General features: G+C 41.1%; 1 protein-coding gene across 2 annotated transcripts in view; it reads left to right on the forward strand.

Moving 5' to 3' along the window:
• Positions 1 to 14651, forward strand: part of TPK1 (thiamin pyrophosphokinase 1) — a 429239-nt gene that overhangs the window by 259218 nt on the left and 155370 nt on the right. For both annotated transcript variants that reach the window (XM_069958392.1, XM_069958393.1), the window contains one exon: positions 2232 to 2343. In XM_069958392.1, the coding sequence (XP_069814493.1) occupies positions 2232 to 2343 (112 nt within the window). The remainder of the gene's footprint in view (positions 1 to 2231; positions 2344 to 14651) is intronic.

Consider the following 14651-nt stretch of genomic DNA (forward strand, 5'->3'; position numbering starts at 1 on the left):
TGGTGGAGGTCCTGTATACCTGTAGTGTATAGTTCTGGGGTCCTGTAGTGTAAAGTTTGCCCCCCCCCCCTGCTGACTGCAGACCATAAGTGTGTGTGTGTGTGCACAGAAAACCTGCAGCTTATAATAATAAGTGCATACACAATCCTTCATCATCCAAAGCCAGCCAAAGCCAGAAACAGACAATAATCAGAGATCAGGTCATAAAGGAAAGCCTGAGATTTATCCTCTTTTCATATCCATTCCAGGCTTTGGCTTCAAATGTTTGGCAGATAATCTGTCAGATAATCTTTCTGTGTAAATGGACCCTTAGTCACTACCTTTCATCCTTGGTGGGGACAACACAGAAGAGGTTTCAAAGTTTCTAATACTGTATACCCCACCCCCCTTGCAGGTAGCCCCTGTACTTTATACACTCCCTCCCTGGAGGTAGCTGTCATAATGTATACACTCCTGCCTGCAGGTAGCCCCCATACTGTATACACCCCCCACCCCTGCGGGTAGCCCCCATACTCCCTATACTGCCGCTGCGAGTGTGTCAGCGGCCCTCCCCATTAACCCCCTCCCCACTCCCGCCGCCAGAGCATATACATCACCTGGTCCTCGCTCCAGCTTGCTGTGGGGATTCCCGGCACTTCCCGCACACTGATTGGCTGAGCGGGACGTGAAGACACCTGAAGCCCCAAAACAAGCCGGAGGGTATGTTCACACATGTTGAAGTTTAATCACATTAACACAATAAAGGACAGCTGGATGTCAGTAAAATTATTAATTACTGTGATGAGGTGATGCAGTAATGCGATTATGTGATCAATTACTACAAGTAAATGATGCTTTCACATTGCATTTTCTTTGCGTTACTGCATGTGTGAAAGTGGCCTAAATGTGTTAAGGTAGCCCCAGGTCAGGTAGAGCTTAAAATCAATCTAAGCTTGCCAAATATGGGATAATCTGTCCCTAGACTTAACATCATTTTGATACTTTAAATTTAACTACAGTGCTCCCTGTATTAACTGCTTAGTAATATGGGTAACTGTACAATAACAGATATTTTTTTTGTGTAAGTATTTGCTGTATGTTCGGCTTTACGATTAAATTGCAGTGTGGAGATGTGAGTCGTAGCACATATAAGACATTTGTTAGCGGACAACATGTTTAGAGGTACTACGTCTTCATCAGGTCCATCTGCATCGTGCATCCACAGTGCAATTTTCTTCTCCGGTGACCCAGTGATTCACAAGGACAGCGGACGGCCATGCTTGGAACACAACCGCATCGGCTGAGTTGTTCTACATCTCACCCTTTTACATGATTTTATTCTCTGCAATTTACACTATATTTGCCCTGTGGTGGTATTCTTTCTTCTTCTCATAGTGTGTTACAATTAAAGGGGTACTACAACATCAGGTAAAATAAACATGCTGCAGACGCATATAGCATATCTTAACAGTCTGTCCCAGTTCTGAAACCTTTGTGTTGGTGGTCTTAGTTCTGTTGCTCTTGGTTGTACTTCCTTGTTGAGCAGTTGCTACAATTAATCATTTGTATAGCACCAACTTATTCCGCAGCACTTTACATAGTTTGTCAATTTTAGTCCCTAAATCTGTATGTTTTGGCTGTGCGAGCAAATCCACACAAACACAAAGAGAACATACCTACTCTTTGCAGATGTTGTTCTTGCTGGGATTTAAACCCAGGACCCCATCGCTGCAAGACCCTGTGCTGCCCTGCAATTCCCAGAAGTCCTTGCTTTTCCTCTGCATCTACATCACAGTCTTCCTTCTCTGCTTACTCCCCTAGCACTCCTGCCAGTTCCCTGCATAAAGCTGTTGCATAACATCTCATTTCACTGCTACTGCACAATCAGTGAGATTGCAGCAACTGCTGCATTAACTTCCTATCTGCAAGCCACAAGCCACAAAGGTTCCAGAGTTTAGCTGAAACATTTCAGTAGATGAATAAATGGATTACTTATACTGAACTGCATCTTGTTATTCTTGCTTGATCTGCTTCAATTGAGTGAAGATAACTCAATTTAGCTTGGGAAATACTGTGAGTAAACCTAGGTGAGAAATGGTTACAATATGGATGTGTTGTACTGGTTAGTGGTAAAGTAAGGTCAAATAGGACAGACATGTTCATTAAATGTCCAATAAGGTTACTTTTAGTGCAATGTGCATCCATTTTTTTTTTCTTTTATAAAATATTTTTTCTTTTTATAACTTCTACAGGGTAAACACAAGTTACATGTGGCAACAGGAAAAGAAGGGAAATGGTGTGGCCTTATTCCTGTGGGATCACCCTGCAATTGTGTAACTACAACTGGTCTGAAATGGAATCTATGTGAGTAAACTAGATTTATTTATTTTTTAATATTGTTATTACTTATTACTTATTATTACTTATTAGATATATAGTGTAAAAGTCCCCCCTCCCAATGACCCCCAAACTCCGCCCTGGGCCGCCCCGAACACAACACAAGTGCCAACAGCCCCGTCCACGGCACATAGAATGTGGCTGCTGGCACTTGTGGTGCAGCCCCCCCCCCCCCCCCCCCCGTGCCAGCAGCCCCCAGACCAGTGAAAAGCCCCCTAAAAATCCCAAAGCTCAACCAACATAACGCCTCCCCCCCCCCCCCCCAGGGCCGTACGGATAGGAGTAGCATCACCTCTTGTGTTGCTGCATCTTTCCGCTGTCTTTTTCTCCCCTCTCCCGCTGCAGTACATCACTCAGTTTGCCCATCCTGTATGCATTCCCCGCTGTCTCTCTCCTGTCAACCAGAGTGATGTACTGCAGCGGAGAAGGGGAGAGAGACAGTGGGGTGTGGCTGCGTCACAGGAGGTGATGCTCCTCTTCTCCGTGCGGCTCAGGTGCCCGATGGGGGGGTTGGCTGTGAGCTTTGGGCTCTTTAGAGGACTGGGTTTACAGATCTGGAGGGTGCTGGCAGAGGGAAGGGGGGTGCAGCTGCACCACAAGTGCCAGCAGCCCCGTCCTATGTTTTGTTCCTATGTTCTGGATGGGGCTGTTGGCACTTGTGATGCGTTTGGGGTGGCCCATGGGGGAGTTTGGGGGTCCTTAGGGGTGGGGGTAACTTTTACACTACAGGGCGGGGGGTGCACAATAGCTGTATTTTGTGAATAAAGCATGAATAAGTGGCTAGTTATTTTTACAATGTCATTTCTCCATATACTGTGCCCCCTGCTGGACACTTTACATGAATTACACCCGATTCGTAATGTCACTTTTTTTTAGGGAAATTGAACCTTGCCTGATCAACTAAATTGAGGGAAATAGCAATTTATGTGCATTTCCTATAATTAGTGTATATAAGGAATTTGTCTAACTTTCCTTATGTAATAGCATATTAAAAAATTGAGCTGTCCACAGAGTTTAATGGCTAAAGAGCTGCCCAGTGTTGAATTATTAATTATTTTTTTTTCCCAAGAACAGACTTTCATGTCATTTGTAGCAATACCTTTAATCTATAAGGTATTCTTTAAAAAAAACTCTGTCTGTCTCTCTCTCTGTGTGTGTATATATATATATATATATATATATATATATATATATATATATATATATACACACATATACATACACTGTGTTGCTTGGGTTCGCATGTGTTCGCCTTCTGTAAACTCTGTGAGCTATTCATATTAATCATTCATCTGTTCCGCAAGCAAGCATGTTTTACTGTGATTTATCATGGTTGATTTGTTAAACAACAGGGATTCTGGTGGAGACACTAAAATGGAATTGCAGTAGACATGTACTTACTATCCAGCATACAGGGGGTTGAAATTGTATGAGGAGGAAACATGATTTTGTTATAATCCTGGGCTCAGTCTTCCAATCTTATTAAATTCTTTCTAAAGTTATGACTTAGTTAGGAACCTTCTAACCTTGGTTAAGGCGCTAATTTCTTGTGCCTCTTTTCATTCAACAATCATAAACTTGAAATGGCAAGTGAGGGAGGTACAGTCGTACTTTGGTACTCGAACTTAATTGGTTCTGGAAGGCAGTTGAGAACCGAGCAGCGTTTTTCCATAGGAAATAATGTAAATGTGTGTAATTGGTTCCAGCACCCACCAATAATTCCCTACAGTACCCATATATTACATTGCAAAGTGCCTAGTTTAACATCTACAGTACAGTACAGAATAGCACTATACTGTACAGTACATTATACACAAGAAACATTCAACAAAACCAGCAATTATAGTACAGCAGTCACTAACTCTTCACTTATCCTTTACTGTATAGAGTCCCTCCATCCCAGCAGTGTAAAGTATGGGAGAGGGTGGTGCACTGTCACTTAGTAGGTTAAAGTGTTTGGCTCATCTCAGCAGTCCCACAGAGTATGAATGAATCTGCAGTGCCCATACTTGACCACCACTCCATTTAAACTCGCTAGAATATACTATAAATATTTGATATGTGGAGAGTTTACCTAAATACCTGTCAGACAAATAGATGTTTCCTAACCCCCATTCTGTAATATGACATGGCCAGCATCTAAGTGGATGTGCTATAAGTGTGAAATGACAAAAACTTGTTATTATTGGCTTTTGTGTCATTTTCTGCAAAAATATTTGTTTTTTGAAAGTCTATTTATTAGTCGACTTGAATGGAAATGAAATGGTAAAAATTCTGAGCTATTCCCTTCTACTTTATGGGTTTTCCAACACTTTATTTAAATGTTGTATTTATATTGACTGCATTTGGCTTGATGGTGATAATTGTTATTTACCATGCATAAAAAGCACCGCAGATCATAGGCACAGTTTGTTCCCACTTGTTCTGTCCTTCTTGCATTTTTCATCGCTTACACTTTAATGCCACCCGCAGCTCATATGAATCAGATATGCCATGTTTAAAACAATCTCAGTGTGCTACCTAAGGAGTGGAACCTCTCCATTAGAAAAGTAGTGCTATAAAGCATGGCAATTCTTAGAAGTGCATTTGCTCTAAATAAAAATACGGAACTTGAAGTGTAATCTATTATTGATATTTAATGTTACTGTAATAGCATGAAATTTTTAGTTTACAAAAACATTGGGCTGCATAGACTTTGTTTTAGCTTCAGATAAATAAGTGGATAAAAGTAAACTTTTCCCTAAGATTAACTATGCGTACCCACCACCCTCCCCAACAGAAATGCATGTTGCCATGCTTTATCTTCTGCATATTGAACTAATCCCAAAAGAGTAGTCTAATTTGCTTTGTTAGTCTTAGGGAGAAGAAGTAGAGTGGAATATAGGGAAGGGTTTTGCAGTTTTTTTTCTTTGTGGCTAGACAGGATGTTTTTTTAACCTAATTAAATACTCCAAAGGTTTCTGGGAAACAGATTTGTATAATTTAAAAGTGTTAAATGTTTTATTCTGGTTAACCAACACACATTTCTTTTAACCCCTTAAGGACCCATGCCATACCGGTACATCATGGGATCCTGTCACTTAAGGACCCATGACGTACCGGTATGTTTTAAAAACACCTCATAGCCCCTCCTCTAGTAAAAGTTTAAATCACCCCATTACCATTTTATAAAGAAAACATATAAAGATAAATAAACATATTATATACCGTAGCATGCGTAATTGTCCGATCAATAATAAAACAATATTGTTCCCACATGAAGAGCAGCGTAAACAAAAACTGTAAAAAAAAAACACCAGGATTGATTATTTTTATTACCCTTTATTAAAAAAATAATAAAAATTCATCAATGCATCTCATGTACACAATTATGGTCAGGGCCGTCTTACCCATTGGGCAGGGTAGGCGGCTGCCCGGGGGCCCTTGCGTCTTAGGGGGCCCCTGCCCTCTGTGACCTGTATTTTTAGCTTTATAAGACGCACTTATAAAACTAAGTGCGTCCTATAAAGCGAAGACGGCTCCCAAGCAGGGCTGAGCACCGCAAGGAAACCGTCCCGCCCGCCCCCTGTATTGCCGCTCACTAAGCATATGCATAGTGAGCCACCCCCTCCGCCCGCCCCTTCTATCGCTTCTCTGCTGACAGCCGATCAGAAGCCCAGGAAAGTGCAATGAGCAGCACTTTCCTGGGCTTCTGATCGGCTCAGCTAAGCGGCGATAGAAGGGGCAGGCAGTCCAGGAACTCACCCGTCCGGCGGCCCCAGCAGCTGATGTCTCCCGGCAGCGCGCACTCCCGTCATCCTCCGGGCACAGGCAGCGGGGTACAGAGACGCTGCCTGTGTCCTGGATGTGTCGTGCAGCCGGACACTTCCGGCACAGGCAGTCTCTCTGTACCCAGCTGCCTGTACCAGAGGATGACGGGAGTGCACTGACAGGAGACATCAGCTGCTGGGGCCGGCGGACGGGTGAGTAACTGGTTTGTTGTTTTGGGGGTCACTGGCTACTATGGGGGCACTGGCTACTATGGGGGGGACTGGCTACTATGGGGGGGACTGGCTACTATGGGGGGGACTGGCTACTATGGGGGGCACTGGCTACTATGGGGGGCACTGGCTACTATGGGGGCACTGGCTACTATGGGGGCACTGGCTACTATGGGGGGGACTGGCTACTATGGGGGGGACTGGCTACTATGGGGGGACTGGCTACTATGGGGGGCACTGGCTACTATGGGGGGCACTGGCTACTATGGGGGCACTGGCTACTATGGGGGGGACTGGCTACTATCGGGGCACTGGCTACTATGGGGGGCACTGGCTACTATGGGGGCACTGGCTACTATGTGGGGCACTGGCTACTATGGGAAGCACTGGCTACTATAGGGGTGCTGGCTACTATGGGGGGCACTGGCTACTATGGGGGCACTGGCTACTATGGGGGGCGCTGGCTACTATGGGGAGCACTGGCTACTATAGGGGTGCTGGCTACTATGGGGGGCACTGGCTACTATGGGGGCACTGGCTACTATGGGGGGCACTGGCTACTATGGGGGCACTGGCTACTATGGGGGGCACTGGCTACTATGGGGAGCACTGGCTACTATAGGGGTGCTGGCTACTATGGGGGGCGCTGGCTACTATGGGGGGCGCTGGCTACTATGGGGAGCACTGGCTACTATGGGGGGCACTGGCTACTATGGGGGCACTGGCTACTATGGGGGTACTGGCTACTATGGGGGGCACTGGCTACTATAGGGGTGCTGGCTACTATGGGGGGCACTGGCTACTATGGGGGGCACTGGCTACTATGGGGACACTGACTACTATGGGGGGCACTATATGGGGGAATTGGCTACTATGGGGGGCACTATATGCAAAGATGTGGGGGATTTGATGGCGGCGGTTGGGGGGGGGGGCAATTCGCACCTCTGCCCAGGGGCCCATGATGCTGTTAAGACGGCCCTGATTATGGTATTAATAAAAACTAGAGATTGTGGTGCAAAAAAAGCACCCCCTACAGCCCCGTCCGTGAAAAAAATAAAATCAAGAGTCACAATAAGGCCATTGTAATCACACCTATTTGCAAAAAAAAAATAAAATTACTGTTAATAAAAATAGTAAAACATTAGAAAAGCTATATAAAATGCATATCCCTGTATCCTGAAAAAACAAGCCCTTAAATGGCCATGTAGCTGGAGAAATTAAAGAGTTTTAGCTCTTAAAAGGGGGAAATCGAAAATGCTAAATTTAAAAATTGTTGCGGTCCTTAAGGTCATTTTGGGCTCTGTCCTTAACGGGTTAATGCAGTTGTAAACAAGCCCACACCAGTTTACACCAGAACATGACCATTCTGTCTAGGGTTATGTTGCTGTTTCATAATTTTTTTATGTTTTTTGCTATCAAGACAGTGGTAACCTCAAAGGACCCCATTATTAGTCAGTAGGGTCAGGTGCCATTCATATAACAGATCTGGTGCTGGGTTATGGCTTCCATCATGAACAGAAACCATACTGTAAAAATTAAATTAATTGTCCTCTCCCGTCCCATGCACATCTTAAAAGTACATCTTCTGAGATTAAAACGAACAGGTACCAAGTTGCAGTTATAACTTGTGGGTGAAGCCATGCCTGCAGACAATGTCCCTGCAACACCATGCTACTTTTTTATATCCCATGCGGCCATGATTTTGCCCACACACAATAATCATGGCTTCCCTTCATTTCTCCCGGAAGGTATACTTCCAAGATGTGCTGAGAGCAGAAGTGTAGCACCCAAAGCAGAAGAGGTGATACCTTTTCTGCTCCCAGGCTAATACATTTAAAGTACTCCGATTGCTTCAAAAAAGTTTTTAAAAGCCTGCATGGTTTTATCAGATTGCAAAAGGAATCGTATTGCCCTCACTGCTGTTATTGAGCCGCCTACATGGTGCACAGTTATTTCCCATTCAGGACCATGGCTGGGCTGTTTGCCAGTAATAAACTCAGGACTTCCTTCCTTATTTCTTCAGCCAATCACAGAACAAAATATCACATACAGTGTTTCTTTCTCCAATACCAGGAGTGCTAGTAAAAGTGCAGTGAACAGGCTCGGACACTGCCAAGCTGACAATTTATACAGTGCACTACTTTAGATGTTGTGCTATGTGAACATAAATGAAATAAACAGCAGCAACTCAGCAGACATTGAACATGAAGCATTGGCTGCACTGTGGCTCACAAGGTGCTTTGTGAGCAAAAATGCAATAAACACATGGTACAGTATGCCTCACCTCCTAGAATCGGCTTTGCTGAAGCAGGCATTGGAGGGCAGGCTATACAGAAAGAAGACACCTATGGTCACTCTGCAGAATGTATCAATTGCCACCCTCCTTCTGATACATTCTGCACATCTGCTTTAACAGACATGACAGGAAGTTGTTTTAAATGACCTTTTAAATTAGTAAACAAAAACCATAATAAGTTTTTTCTAAAGCTTTAGTAACCAGAGCTTCATTACATACTATCTTGGATTCTGTTTTTTTTCCCTGAAGCTCTTTTAGCAGAGCATTGCAATATTTCAATAAGCAAAACTTTTTTTTTTTTTTTTTTTGGTTGCCTGTTATGTTCTCAAAAAGTGTGAGTAACTGTGATACTTTCAGACTGAACTGGCAACTTATTTCAAATCAATATTTCAAACGCAGAAAAAGTTAGTTATATGTTACCTACAAAAAATATTGATATTACAGGTGCATTGTTTCTTAATGTGTGCCTATCATTATAACTTTAAAAAATCTAAATCAACAGTATATCTGAAATAAAGCAAGTTTTCAATTTACATAATTTTTTTAAAATTCTTGTCATGTTATAAAACAAAGTCAGAAAATCTTCAGGAAACTGGACCGGGATTTCTGGTAAGTTCAGCTTTGTTTTACAGCATGATAACAAAAAAAAATAATAATAAATATGTTGCAAACTTGCTTTATATCACATCTACTGTTGATTTAGATTTTGAAAGTTATAAGGACAGGTACACTTTAAGCTTCCTGTATATATAGCAGGTGTGTTTAAATACAATCTAATGTACGAATGCTTAGAAGCCATGTGAAGGCTCATGTGTCCTAGACTTTTCTTTAAAGACTTAAAGGAGAAGTCCCATAAAATGTAAAAATCATGGCATGGTGCGGCTGTTGGAGAGACCGTAGAGCGGCACTTCAGAGATACAGGAAAAGGTAAGTATCGTTTTTTAATTATGTTCCTGCTCCCCCTGCCTTCCAGGGATTTTTACATTTCATTTGACTTCCTCTTTAATAATATGTACTCCAGGGAATACAGTAAATATTTAATCTAGAAACTTACCGTGTAGAGCAATTTAAGTTGGAACAAAATTATGTATTTCTACAGTACAGTAAATTTAATGTTGCATTTCTGTCCAACACCTTGCTAGTCCTAAGTATGCCATGCACACATATTACATTATTTTCATGGTTTGTGGATTTCTTACCACAACAACCAAAGGATCTCCATGGGTCTGGCTTCAGCAAATGACATTGATCAGCTGTTTCTGTGTGAAAAATTTGCAGCCAGCCATAAATACGGTGGTCACTGCAGGGTACATGTAATATTACCAGACAGCCATTCAGGTTAATTTCTGTCCGTGTAATAAATAGACTAACTAGGTCAGCCAGAGCAAAATGCGCTTATACTCTTTAGCTCTGTACCTGGTCCATATGCCCCATTAGTCAGCAGGACAACATCTTTCATTTCCACTTTACAACATTTTTGTGGATTTTTTTATGCAAATTGTATTCTTACTCTTGGAAGGTGTAATCCTACACTATAAACTATAATTTATGAAATATCATGGTTGCTTTTATTTTTAACACACTTCATAAGTAAAATATCATTTACAATGTGCATACTCATTATAAATATCTAACTAATTTTGCTTAAAGTTATCCATGTGACTTGCTTTATTTGACATACATTTTGACGAGTTTTTATTTTAGTTTTCATGGTTCTTTTTTTCCCATTTTTGTGTCTGTTTTAAATTATACAGAATTGTGGTTTTCTTTCACATATGCATTGTGAGGTGTCAGGAGAAATGCTGAGAGAACACCAGGTATCTAGAAGGATACTATCTCTGTGTTAATGAGACCCTGAAATAAAAAGTGTCTGGTCAGCTGGGAGTGCAGTATTGGTGTGAAGAGCAGCATGTTTCCAAGACGATGCTGTGTATAAGCTATACATCTATTTTCAAGACATAGAAAATACATATATTTTTGGAGAAGCTTCTTATAATTTACTCAACTGACATTTATCCTGTTTATTTATTGATCAAGAGGTTTGCAATTGGGTTTATTTATTTTTACTATATTTGTTGTTTTTATATAAAAGTCCACTGGGTATTCAGTATTATACTGTGATGTCTCTAAGCTAATAGGGATTCCCTAGTAATTCACTAGATATCACATCCTAGATATGAATCTGGGGGCCTAGACCCTATCCCTTATTAACTTCTCAGCCTATATCACTGAATTTATAGCTCACTATATCTAATCTAGTCTAATCTACTTTGGACAGTTTCATACACAAGGTAAACTCTTAACCTTTGCAGCACTGAAAAAGGGTTATGGACCCTCTAGTCATGTATTTTTTTTCTCTTTACATTGACTTTGCATTTCATGCTTTGTTTAATGAAGCAATAACTGCGTTCTCGAATTTCTGATTATGTAATCAATTGTAGGGATTAAATATGAGTCATAGCTATAAGGGCAGCCAACACAGGTTGTAAATCCAAATGGTTGGTTGAAATGTCTGTTGCTGATCATAAGTGCGAAGAAATTATGTGAATATGTAAAAGCACCCCAAATCTCAAATATATTTTGCAAAATTTTATACATATTTTTCTCAGATCTTTTTCTTTACCTTAAGAAAATAGCCAGATTTAATGCTAATCAACATGTAAAATTAAACAGGTTTCTTTTTGCTAATAGAAGTGACTTATAATCTTTTTGGGGGTCAACTTTAAAGTTCTAGTAAATTTGACCACAATATTCAATAGGTCTCCAAGGCTATGTTCATACTATGTTTAACAGCATCCGTTACACAGCAACGGATGCTGTGTAACTGCTGGCCGCCGGGCTGCATTCAGGACGTTTCTGCAGCAGATACCTCTTTATTGGCTGCAGGAACGTTCTTTCTTTAACATTGATTTGTGGGCACCATCGGGTGTTCCCGCAAATCAATTAGCCATTCTCTTCAATGTAATGTGCAGCCGCCATCCGACTTTACATTGTTTGAACAGCTGTTATTTCCGGTGGACAGCTGTTATTTCAGTGGACAGCATCTGAAAATAATAGGCATTTACATTATTTTAACCTTGCTGTTCTGTTCGGTCAAAAATGACCGAATTTGATATTTTTTTAAATATTCATTATGCGGTTCTAAAACTTGTGGTTTATTGACTTTTCCTCATTTGAGGGGATTTACTAATAGCAGTTTTTATTTATTTTTTGTTTACTTTTTGCTCCAAGTCTTTTTTTACTCTTGTACTGTTCGGTCAAAAATGACCGATAGCCTTTTATACTAATCTCCAGCCATTTTTTGAAAAAAGAAAAGGAGTTATAATCTCATTTTGGTCAATCAGTAACTGAGACAACAGAAAGCCAGACATAATTTTACATTACAATGCCACTAAAGGGGCAGTTGATACTCTAGATCAACTCATAGGCACTTATACCTGTAAACGCAAAACTTATCGGTGGCCAATGGTTGTTTTTTACAATATTCTTGATGTGTCGGTGTACAATGCATTTGTGTTATGGTGTAAAATAGATCCAAATTGGAACAAAAATAAACTGTATAAAAGAAGAATGGGAATTTTTTTGTAGAGGAATTGGGAAAATCACTGGTTAGCCCATATATTGAACAAAGAAAAGTAACACCCAGAGGTGATGAAGCTGCAGCCATTGTCCACAGGATCCAGCAGCATGCTGAAGAAAGCGAACCAAGGGCTTCCACTAGCACTGCGACGATGGTCACAGCCTCCGCCAGCAGTGCAACCAGCGTAAAACGAAAATGATGCGCCTTCTTTCCAACATCAAGTAATCACAAATCAAATGTGATATGTTGCAAAGTGCTTATGCAAAAGACATGTAAATTATAACTGTGACAAATGCAAATAGTAAATTTAGTACCTTGAACCTTATTTCAAATTTTATATAGAAAAAAACCTAGACTTTTTTTTTTTTTTTTTAAATATATTTACATAGTTTGATGTTACTAGTTACAGTTTACAGTTTTATAAAGACTTTTTCTGTGCAAATGTGCAATATGCATGAATAATGCAATAAGGCCATCTAACATTTTTTTGACACAAAAAAATTTATAAATTAAGTTTTTTTATTTCATTTTTCATTTGTTTCTGAACAACCATATTCACATACAGTATAAGGCTGGGTTCACACTACGTATATTTCAGTCAGTATTGTGGTCCTCATATTGCAACCAAAACCAGGAGTGGATTGAAAACACAGAAAGGCAGAAATAATGGCAGTTATGTACTGTTATATGGCGGCCATCCACTCAATTTCAACATTGTGTGAACAGATCCTTTCTGTGTTTTTAATCCACTCCTGGTTTTGGTTGCAATATGAGGACCACAATACTGACTGAAATATACGTAGTGTGAACCCAGCCTTTAAGGCTATGTTCACATTATGTACGTTTCCGGATGTAGCGAGTTCCGTGAATAAGCGGCCGGAGACTTACGTAGTTTGCGTATAATGGAAAGTGTACGAAGTACGGCTGCACAGTTCACACTACGTACGAACTTACGCCCGGATCGTACGCGGCGGCGTAAAAAATGAACCAGACCATTGTTTGCGGACGAAAATGCCGTAACTTACGCCCGTAGCGTTATATGCGGTCCCGTACGTAGTGGTGATTTCTTTATTTTTGCAGCTTTTTGTGCTGATCCAAAAGGTTCTGTGGGGTGTCCGGGGCTAGGCAAAGATTTCCAAGTAAAAGACCGCTGTCAGATCGCAACGTAAGGCGCTCGGGAAGCGTAAGTAGACTTCGGACGTAAGCTCGCGGTCCGTACGTAGCCGGCCGCAAGTAGCGTAAATCTCCGGCCGGAGTTTACTGCGTATATGTCCGGCCGCGAAAATATACGGCCGGACATATACGCCGTATGAACATAGCATAAGGCTGCGTTCACACTACGTATATTTCAGTCAGTATTGCAACCAAAACCAGGAGTGGATTAAAAACACAAAAAGGATCTGTCCACACAATGGTGAAATTGAGTGGATGGCCGCCATATAACAGTAAATAACGGCCATTATTTCAATATAACAGCCGTTGTTCTAAAATAACAGCAAATATTTGCCATTAAATGGCGGCCATCCACTCAATTTCAACATTGTGTGAACAGAGCCTTTCTGTGATTTTAATCCACTCCTGGTTTTGGTTGCAATACTGACTGAAATATACTGACTGAAATATACATATACTGACTGAAATATACGTAGTGTGAATGCAGCCTTATAATGCAAAAGATATTCAAATAAAACACTAGTTAGTAAAAAATCCAGACCTTAATAGGCCCGGTCAAAAATGACCAAAACATTATATGTGTATAGTAGAACCGAACAGAACAGCAGGGTTGACACCCGTTTTTAAGAACAGCGTTAACATAACAATGTCGCCCCTGCAGTAAATGTTCTTAGTTTGTTCCTGGCTTTGGCTTCAATGATCTGTCAGATAAATCTGTGTGTAAAATGGGGCCTTTATTAAGGTGCCTGTGACATCCTCATTGTTTACCAAGCACAGCTCTGCGTGATTTAATGGTTGTGCCTGGTACTGCGGGTCCCAGCCATTTAATCCAATTCAAGTGCAAAACACTTTATTCAGCTTATTAATTGGGGGAAGGGGTGCACAAAGTTAAAGTTAAAGCAATATCCTAAGTATAAGCCATCATTATTAAAGATACTCTGTCAGCAAGTTCATGCTGTCCTATCTAAGGGTAGTATAAACTAGTGACAGAGAAGCTGAACAGAATGATGTATAACTTACATTGTTCTGTGCAGCTGATTCAGAGATATCTTTTTATATAACATGGACAATATATAGTCCTCTCCATTATGTGTGTGAGCCCAGTAGTCCTCATTATTCATGAGAAGCAGAAAACTCCGCCCACCAGCTGCTGATTGGTAATTATTTATCCATGCTGTGTATAGGCAACCAACTGTCAATCAGCAGCCTGAGGGCGGGAAGCATCCTATTCTCCTGCTTATTAGAA

Source organism: Dendropsophus ebraccatus, chromosome 2 (genome assembly GCF_027789765.1).
Source record: "Dendropsophus ebraccatus isolate aDenEbr1 chromosome 2, aDenEbr1.pat, whole genome shotgun sequence".
NCBI classification, from domain to species: Eukaryota; Metazoa; Chordata; class Amphibia; order Anura; family Hylidae; genus Dendropsophus; species Dendropsophus ebraccatus.